A 10,320-nucleotide genomic window follows, 5' to 3' on the forward strand; every position below is an offset into this window, starting at 1 on the left:
TATGTTATATTTAGACACATCTTAAAGTGGCTTTGACCTTTTAATAAGGAGCCTGGGATCCAAAACCTTCCAGTGTTAAAAGGGTACAGGCTCACTCTCCCAAATTCCCTCATCTGTTGCAGACGCGTAATTCCTACAGTTACCACAGGAAATGGACAGGGGAAGGGGAAGGAGTGGAAGAAGAGAAACACCAACAGAGAGATGACAGAAGTAGCTGTGGATTATTTTGATTTAAGTTAAACAGAACCCTTTCCCCATCTGCATCGCAGCTTTCACATACACACAACGGAGCAGATTTCCCAGCCCATGTAGTCAGGATGCTGTAGAAGTTCTCCTTCCAGACCAAGGCATGAAAGAACACTTCCTATTTTACCCCTCATGGCCCCCATCCAGCTACAACAAGAAGCCAATGTGAAGCATTGAGCAAATAACTGTACCTGTACTGCTTAGCCTAGAAAACAGGGAAGTAATTCAATGGGAACGTGCTCTGTAAATGCACACGTAAAGAAATTAGGCATGCAGGAGGAGGGCTCTCCTGTCTCTTTATTCCTTATCTACACAGTACAAAAATAGCCCAAGACAGTCAGCTCATCCATAAACATCCCTTATGAATTTCTACCTTTCACTACACACAGAATTATCACAGTATAAACCCCCCGGGATGATCTAGCTCTCCCAGTAAACTGTGTTCCTGTATAGTAAGAATACGGTTTATCAACATAAGCACATTATAGCGGAAAAGTGAATTCACGCTTCTACTGCCATATAACCTTTTTCCCTGAAGAAGCTACATTCTGAACTGACAGCTTTGCAAGCTCAGCGCGAGCACAACACACATAGAACCCCTTGTCCTATAGAGTCTTCAAGAAAACGCCCCTATAAATGACCAAAAATGCTTGTTTAACAGATTCCTTTGTCTTGAGTTAATAAATATCACAATGCGTATCTCTAGCCACAGCTCCAGCAAGTGGTTTTAGTAAAGCAACCTCACTCCTCCTGTGCAGCTCATGCCAGAAGGGGCCTTTAGAGCTCAGTTTGTGTATTATCTAACAGCAGTGAAGCTGAAAAAGGTTCCACATTGACTGCAGCTAAGCTGCTCGTGTTGGAATGCTCACCAAGTTCACCATTCTCTCCAATAGGCTTTGTCTGGGTAGACAAGCTCCTACCATCTCATGCAAGTCTTGCAAAGACCTAACATTTGTTCAAAGCAAAAAACGGAGGAGGGAAGGAAGAAATTATAAGTGAACAGAGGCCACTCTCAATGCTAGGGTGGTAAGATTTCACAAAGATAGCTTTCAGCCAGTGCCAACTATCCCAACCTGTGCTCACATCATTGCACTCCCACACAGCCAAGAGTCAAGGTGAGCAGAAACCTCACCACGAGCACAAGGTGCCTGTGCACACCTTACGCCCTTCTCCCTCCCATGTTGATGGAGCACATGGGTCTAGGCTTCAGAGTGCTGTGTGGGCTCAGGCCTCCATGTGTCGTGTAGACCCAGGCCCAGGCCTTGAAGTGCTTCCTACAGGCCCAAGCCCCAATGTAGTACGTAGGCCCAGTGTAGTACATAGGCCCAGGCCCCAATGTAGCACGTAGGCCCAGGCCCCAATGTAGTACGTAGGCCCAGTGTAGTACATAGGCCCAGGCTCCAATGTAGTACATAGGCCCAGGCCCCAGTGTAGTGCGTAGGCCCCAATGTAGTGCATAGGCCCAGGCCACAATGTAGTACATAGGCCCCAATGTAGTGAGTAGGCCCAGGCCCCGATGTAGCGCGTAGGCCCAGGCCCCAACGTACTGCATAGGCCCAGGCCCCAATGTAGTATGTAGGCCCAGGCCCCCTACGTACTGCGTAGGCCCAGGCCCCAACACGCCGACCACAGGCCCAGGCTGTGTTCTGCAAAGATTACACAGCCTAAGGGGCTCTCAGGCCCCAGTGTGGATCTGCAGGGCTGGAGGAATGGCACTACTCCATGGGGTGAGGCCTTATCTCCTCAGTGCACGCTCTCTGAGATGTTGTCTGCAGGAACTGAATGTGCCCAGAGCTGTTCTTAACCAGTTTTGTTGTTGTTTGAAATAATAAGAAGAAAAAATAAACATACCTTAGAAGTTATTACAGCCAATCCTGCCCGGCTGAAATGTATAATAAAAGGTTCTTATTTTCAACCTCAGCATTCAATCTAAAATTGAAATGTGAGCTCCCAGAGAAAATTCAAGTTTTTGCCAAGAAATTTCGTGAGAAAAATAATGGAAAGAAAGCAGATACCTTCTCAAAAGTCATTCATAAGAGTCTAGTTTTGTACAGGGAGAGATGGAGACGTCACAGAGGTACAAGAGAGCAGCTCCAGCCCTGAGAGAGATATCTCCATCCATCACTACAGCTGGAAGGACTGAATCAGGAGGTTTTGCATAACAGCCTACAGGAGCAGGACTGAAAACCCCCAGTGGTTTAGTTGGTGCCACAACACCAGCTGGCTGCTACAGAGGAGGTAATATCACAGCAAACACCTCCTGTACAACCTGTGGCTGCTTTGGTCACTTATAAGTTGCCATCTCTTAGGAGATCTTAATGGCATCATTATGGGGTAATTCCTTAAGGCAGCAAACAGGCCAAACCATGAGAACTAAAGTTTTCAATCCCGGGTATGGTCAAAGTGGGGGGAAAAGAAAGTTTGTGCATTTTCTATCTGCAGATCTCAAAGCACTGTGCAAAGAACGTGAAGATTCCTTCTCTAGTTATCACAGATAGGAACACAGGGCTGACTGCCCAGACTGAACTGTCACACAAAATAAACAGCAGTTCTCACTTTTAGGGCCCACTGGCCCTTTGACTCACCAGACCTCATTTCCTCTCCCAAGACAGGCGAGGTGACCATATCAGCTCTTCGGAGAAGTACAAGCAAACTGAGGTTGGGCAAGGTAGGAGGACATTTCAACCACATAATACCAGCTTCCAAGAACTGCTCGCTGACTCCACTCAGGAGCTGTTCTGACCGTCAGACTTTGACCTACAAGTGCTGTGATCTTATTGAATTTGCTTAACGAAGGCGGTCAGTCTCAGCAGCTCCTGTTTGAAGCACAGCTCAGCTGCCTGGAGCTGCAGTCCTCTCTGCAGACGGCGTCCATAAATCCAAAGGAAAGGATGTTACAGCTGGGGACAAGATGGCTAGCAGAGATCAAAAAGATGGATTAGGGAAAGCCAATCAATCTTGCAGAAGACCAGCAGGACAAGTGACTCTTTAATGTCCCTTAGGTTTCTTCCATCTGTGGTGGATGATAAGCATTCCTCCAGACACCAAGGCAGGCAGGGCAAGCTGCTGCAGGAACAGGACAGCATCCACACATGGACACGATTCCAAACCCTGTGCCCCAGGGCTCACCTTCATTTACACCCTGCTTAGAAAGATCCCCCAGCACAGCATCCGAGCATGTCCACCTCCAACATCCTGCACACAGTGGCAGACAAAGATCTCGAACAGCAGAACCCCCAAAGCATTTCCAGCTGCTGCAACCATAACTGGTGCCCGCTTTGCATTTTTAGGTCTTGCCTCACACTGGTTACAGTCTGAGTAAGGAAAAGGGAAAGCTGTTCCAAGCTGTATTTCACACTGCATGGACACTTTTAATATTACCCCATTTTATCCCAAAGCAGGACAGGGACACTGAGTTTCCACACTAATAAAAGAAGCAGCAAACTTCTTGCCAAGGGAGGTGAGGACAGAAAGCCTTCCCTGTAGACAATTACTGTTGTTCCCTTAAGTGAGGAAACGAAGAAAGGATTAGATAAGAAAATCCAAACTCATCTGGGTAATCCCGTATGCCATGAGCCCTGGTATTTGCAGACAAGACAGCTGTGGGTCTGGCTGCCACCAACACTCCCACTTTCACTGCAGTACCTAAACCACAATAAAACCGTTTTGCCTTTGCACACAGCAATTACAACTGTTGCTACGGACACCGCACGAATGCGAGAGGGAATGGTTCCCATGATAGCAAGTAGGGGGGGCTGTATAAATATATTCACACGCAGACATCATGCACAAGAGCCTCAAGGAAATACCCACACGGACAGTCACACCAGGACGACCCTCTGGTTGCACAAAGCAGACATCAGTACGAGTGGTTCTCATAGCAGCACCAGGCTCAGGCCTCTGTGCAACCACGGTGTGTGTTAATGCAGAAACAAGGCTCCCATGCAGCAGTAACTGGAGAGCAGAATGGAAAGCAGCCATCACCCCCTTCGCCAGGAACTCCAACCTGCACGTAAAGCTGAGCTCAATTACTGCTGGTGCGAGCAAACAGCCATCCCAGAGCTGCATTAAGCCTCTGAATACTTCATCTATATGGACTGCAAAGAGATTTCTTCCCTTTTTTAAAGATAGGCTTCTTCAAAACACTGCAGCTTTTCTACTTGTTTCTTTGTGGCTTTTTTTTCCCCATAGTTACATTTAATTCACACAGAGACCACAGGAGGTTTTGGGACCCCCCTCCTACATCACCCCAATACCAAGCAGCTCTTCTTCCCCAACACCTCCAACATCCCTCCTGCCACCAAGGCATCAATGGACACCTGAACTTTGCTCCCCCATCCTCAGGGCTTCCTTTGGTCTGGCACCAAGCAATCCCTGCAGTGAAGGCTTATAGGAACTTATAGGAAACTCCCATTCACCCCATAAACGTTTTCGTTATTCATAGACCCGCTCCTATCTACGCAGCCATCATTTCCTGCTGTAAAACGTACCTTCTTCCTATCCCCTAAAAATAGCAGCTACTCTATTTGGTATCACTAGAGGCGCGTGGTGAGCATCACTATATATTCAGGTTTATTTTTTGTTCCTCTTTAGAGGAAGCGTTGCCTTATCTTTAATAACTACCGTGATGCATTACGTTCCTAATACGTCCAGATACCTGATATGAACTCAGATCCTTCTGTTGGAAGGAGGACGTTAATGAAGGTATTTTAAATAAGCCAAGATACTTCGCGACCATCAATCTGCAATAACACACTGGGAGAGGTGAAAAAAAAAAGCATCCTGCTTCTGGTCCTTGTCTGGATCATTAGAGCTAAAAGCTTTCATCAGACAGACAGAGAAGTCAAAGAAGCAAGGAAAAAGAAAGGGAGACATTATGAAAGAGCTAAAAAGAAGGAAGAGTACAAACGTAGACATATGGATGTCTGGGGAGAAGGCCGATTATATTCGCCATAAATCTTGCATACCGAGAGGTAAAGATATTTTGCCTAAGTCCCAGGAGGAACACAAGTCACTCACAATGCTGAGACGTGAAAGGATAATCATCTCCATGTACATTTAGGCTGCCACAAAGGACAAGAGCTGGAGCTGCGTTTGGTGGCGTGAATTACCCTCAGCACACCGACAGCTTGCAGTGCTACGTCCGGACGTAACTGATGGGTGAATTTCAGGTAGATAAATGTGAATTACTGGAGCTCAGGACAAGGGTAGAGACGTGAATCCTCGCTCATCTCCTTGAAAAGAACAGCAGCTTTAATAGTGAGGTTGTCTTTCCAGTTACATTTGTAGATAGGATGATGGAATCACAGCATGGTTGGGTTAGATGGGCGCCTAATGGTCATAGAACCATAGGAATCATAGATTGGGTTGGGTTGGAAGGGATCTTAGAAATCATAGAACCATGGAATTGGTTGGAAGGGGCTTTAAAGAACCACATGATAACAGAACTGTTGGGTTAGAAAGGACCTTAAGGATCATGGAACCATGGGATAGTTGGGTTGGAACGGCCCTCAAAGATCACAGAACCATGGAATCACAGCAGGGTTGGGTTGGAAGGGACCCTAAAGCCCCCCCCAGTCCCACCCCTGCCATGGGCTGGGTGCCCCCCCCCAGCTTGGGTTTTCCAAGACCCACCCAGGTTATGGGGCACCCACAGCTCTGTGCAATGCCGGGGCCTCACCGCCCCCAGGGTAAGGAATTTCCCCCCTCATATCTGACCTAAATCTCACAATCTTTTAGTTCTAAACCAGTTCCCCTTCTCTTAACACCATCCACCCCCCCAAAAAGTCCCTCTCCTCCCATTCGTGAGCTCCCTCCAAGCACTGGAAGGCAGCAAAGAGGTCTCAGTTGCACGAGAAGCTGCATCACGTGGCAAGAAGATGCAACACAAAAGAACTATTTTTAGTTTGCATATAGAAATACTTGATGGAGGGGGGGGGGAAAAAGATGTGTGTTCACCCAACTCGTGGTTCAGACAGCATCCAACAGGGACCCAGCATGGAACAAAAGCCACAGTGAAACCCAAACAAGCAGCGATTGTCCCTCCTGGCAACCCCCAGATCGAGGTGGGGAGAAGCAAAGTGACCCCAGGGAGCAAGGAATGGCACTGGGAGCAGCACAGGGCTGTACACAGGGTTGTCCCTATGCCAGCGCTGTCATTTGCTGCTGTTTATTTGCCAGGCAGCTGAGAAACCCGAGCGCTGTCGAAATGCCGGAGTCAATGATTTGCCAGCTCTCTCCCGCCACTCGGAAAGCATTGAGAAATAAGGAGTCTGCTGGAAGCATTCAAAACCTTATTCTTCACCAGCAAAAGTTTCTTTTCATTAATGACTCATCCCCCCACAATGAGCTGCATCAACAGGCTGGGTGAAATCAAGAGAAAATCCCCTAACCCCGCCGCCACCGCCGACCATGACGATGAATTTCTGGGCTATTACTCAGGGTGTGGGGAGGCTCCGTGGGTAGAACGGCCCCGGTACAACCGTGTGAGTCACGGGGCGGAGGGGAAAACGCCGTAACATTGGATTCCAGAGTGATATTTAGAGCCACCAGCTCACACACAGCCCTGATCCCACGGCCGGAACAAGAGCAGAAGGGAAGCCCACGCATGTAGGGATGCTGCTCGCCATCAGCTTGTCCCTATGGAGCACAGCAGGGGAAAGGCATGAGGATGGGGATGGGGACAGTATGTGTGTCCATACAACACAGCAGTGCTCATAAACCCACATCAGAGCCTTAAGGTTGGAAAAGAGCTCTCAGATCCCCATCCCACCCAGCACATCTCTATGGTTCACCAACAGCTCCAGGTATAGTGACCCCACTATACCCTGGGCAGCATCACTGCTCTTTGCACAAGGAATTATTCCTAACGTTGGGTATTAGGAACCCTGACACTCCCCTGGCAGACATCGCTCTCCATAAGGTTTCAGCACGGTTTGCCATTGCAATGATGATGGATAAAGCAGGGGCAAAACCCATGAAAAACAAACAAAAAAAAGGCCAGAAAAACAAAGTGTGGATCCTACGTGCCCTTCCACCTGCACAAACAGCATCGCTTATCACTGTGTTCTGATCCCCCACCCACAAAGAGCAAAAGCTCTGGGGGCTGAGGGCTCTCACCTCCCCAGCACTAAGGATTCCAGGCTGGAACATGGGGACAAAGGTGCTCAGAGGCACCTGATACAGCACTGCCCTATAGCACTGCCCTATAGCACCAGGGCAGCACAGCGGGTTTGCAGTTACCTTATGGGGAGCTCTATTCAATGCAGGGCACAGAGCAGCCAGCCAAAGGTCTGCCTGGAAGGTGAGAGGCTCCTCATGCTGCTCAGCACAGAGGGGTTGGTGCAAGCGGTGCCAGATCAGATTGTGAAGCTGGGCACACAACAAGTGGGACCGGTTACACAGCGGGGCCCAAAGGCAGAACCCACCCAGCATGGAACATCTCCACCTTCAAACCTCCAGCGCTCAGCACTAAGAGTGAATCCATTCAGCACAACCAGCTTGGAATAACCTGGATCAGAACAAGAGGAGCAAGCCATGCATATCAACACCTGTTTGCATCACATTGCAGCACCCTAAGATTGCATTCCCATTGCAATGCCATCCTCAGTTTGCACTATTTAGAACTATCCAGACACATGAACCTGCTCCCACAATGATAACACACATCCCCTCTCCATTCCTCTCTCTCATACTGTGGTTTGATTTTCAATGGTCTGTGTTGGCACATGGGAGCCAAAGGGTTAAAGCACACACAGCAGCACTCACTCACTCACCCAGCTCTGATGAATACGGGGCAGCCATAAAAAAAACCAGAGGTCAACATCAGAAAATATCCCCGTGAGTCACGAGCAGCCATTACTCACCGCAGCACCGGGGTGAGGAGCAGGGAAGGAGTCACGCTGTCACTACGTGGTGGTGGGGGGGCAATGCTGCCTCTCCTCCCACGGCCCCAATGGGATGGAATGGGGGGAGATAAGGGGGTTGTGGAGCTCCCCATGCTGATGGGGGGTCACACTGATGCTGGTTGTTGCTGTGTTTTGGAGCAGAGACATGGGCTGCAGTGGGAATGGTTACCCCAGTTTGGAGACTACATCCCTATACCTTGGAGAACCCCATAGCAGACAGTGGGCAAACCCAGGTGTGCTGTCCCCCCCCCCCCCTGGAAGCCCACCTCCCCACTGCTGTGTTGGGAGCTGCTCTATTTGTGTCAATGGGAGCAAAGCTGAGCCAAGCCGGGGCCGCAGCTCAGCACCGTGTCAGCACAGCCAGCACAAAGCACACGATTTATTGCCAAAGCTCCAGAGTTCAGCCGCCACTGCAACGGCTGCATGTGTGTATTTATGTGTCAGACACAACTGCAGGGCGGAATGGAGCTCCAAAGGAACCAGTGCTGGTCCCAGCGTTATATAGGATGGTCCCAGCGTTATATAGGATGGTCCCAGCGTTATATAGGAGGGTCCCAGCGTTATATAGGAGGGTCCCAGCGTTATATAGGAGGGTCCCAGTGTTATATAGGAGGGTCCCAGCGTTATATAGGATGGTCCCAGCGTTATATAGGATGGTCCCAGCGTTACACAGGATGGTCCCAGCGTTACATAGGATGGTCCCAGTGTTATATAGGATGGTCCCAGCGTTACATAGGGGGCAGCTGCCGTGCTCAGAGGGGTGAGAGCTGGGCAGTCAGGTTGTGCAGCAGTGCTGTGCAATGACAGCAATAGAAATAGGGGTAAAGGGGGGGGTGAGAGTCGGCTGGATCCCTTTGGCAGCTCCGTGTACTTTCAGTTTCCGAACATTTTTGAGCGCAGCGCGCGCAACCCAATGACGGAGGGGAAGGCGGGATGGAGAACTGCAGCAGGGCAGAGAAATAAATAGGAGCTGCAATAAATAGGAGCTGCAATAAACAGGCTCCGGAGCAATGCGTCCCTATCGCAGCACACAGCTGTGCCCGGCATGGCCCTGCTATAGGGCAGCAGTCGGTTATGGGGATGATACGAATGGCTTGTGCGTGGGTTGGCACACGTGTTGCACGCATAGAGAGGCCGCCAAATATACTGGGATATATGGGGGGGGTTATTGTATGGGGTTGGGACGTGACACCTTCATGGGGTTTGAGAGCTGGGACATGGGGACCCCCAAGGGTAGGACATGGGGACCAAGGACACTGCTTGGGGCTGGGACATGGCACCCATAACGGTGGGATATGGGGACTGAAGTCACGCAGCTCTCCCTGCAGGGACACGGGGACCCTCAGGGTTTGTAACACGGACATTGAGGTCGCATAGATCTTAAAGCTGAACCACGGGAACGACGGGGCCAGGACACGGGGGGACGATCAGGGGAAGGGACGTCGGAACCAAGGGCAGCGCTCAGGGCTGGGACATGGGGACTGCGGGCAGCGCCGGGGGGTCGGACACGGAACCGGTACCGCTCGGAAACGGAACCGGTACCACCTGGACATGGACACAGACACAGCACAGAGCCGGCACGAGGCACAACCAAGTGACACGGGGACACCGCCTGAACGCGAAGGGCCGCACCGCAAACACCGACCACCCCCCACCCCCCAACGACCCCCACTCACGTAGACGGGCAGCGGCCACGGATACACAGCGGGTTCGGCTCCCACCGGCGACTTGAGACGCAGCTCCAGCCGCTCGCCCATGGCGCAGCCGGAGGCCCCGCACCATGCTACGGGGCGGCCGCGCTGTTGATGCGGGGTGGGGCCGGGACCCGGAGCCGGGCGGTGCGGTGACGGTGAGGCGGTGCGGGGCCGCAGGAAGGCGGGGAGGACCCGCTCTCCCACCCCCCCGCGCCGCCCTCTATTGTCGGGAGCGGCTCGAGGGGTTGTTCGGAGCCGCCGCCATCTTGGGCCGCCGGCGTGAGGAGCACAATGAGAGCCGGGCCGGACCGGGGGCGGGGGATGGATGGGGGGAGGAGGAGGAGGAGGAGGAGGGGCGGGGGGCGGCACGGAGCCTGTCCTCAGCTGCACTCCCACGAGCGGGAGCGCGCATCGCCCCGCCCGGAGCGCGTGCACGTGGGTGGGGAGAAGGGAAATAAGGGGGGGATATTGCG

At 51.3% G+C, this 10,320-nt stretch overlaps 1 protein-coding gene across 6 annotated transcripts in view; it reads right to left on the minus strand.

Moving 5' to 3' along the window:
• The window catches only part of DOT1L (DOT1 like histone lysine methyltransferase), a 49,327-nt gene extending 39,166 nt beyond the window's left edge, over window positions 1-10,161 (minus strand). For 4 of the 6 annotated variants that reach the window (XM_015886194.2, XM_015886193.2, XM_015886192.2 and 1 more), the window contains exon 1: window positions 9,830-10,161. In XM_015886194.2, coding sequence (XP_015741680.1) covers window positions 9,830-9,910 — 81 coding nt within the window. In that variant the 5' untranslated portion in view covers window positions 9,911-10,161. The remainder of the gene's footprint in view (window positions 1-9,829) is intronic. The other 2 variants (XM_015886198.2, XM_015886195.2) reach the window with 1 other exon arrangement.
• Between the last annotated feature and the right edge of the window lie 159 nt (window positions 10,162-10,320).

Source organism: Coturnix japonica, chromosome 28, assembly GCF_001577835.2.
Source record: "Coturnix japonica isolate 7356 chromosome 28, Coturnix japonica 2.1, whole genome shotgun sequence".
NCBI classification, from domain to species: domain Eukaryota; kingdom Metazoa; phylum Chordata; class Aves; order Galliformes; family Phasianidae; genus Coturnix; species Coturnix japonica.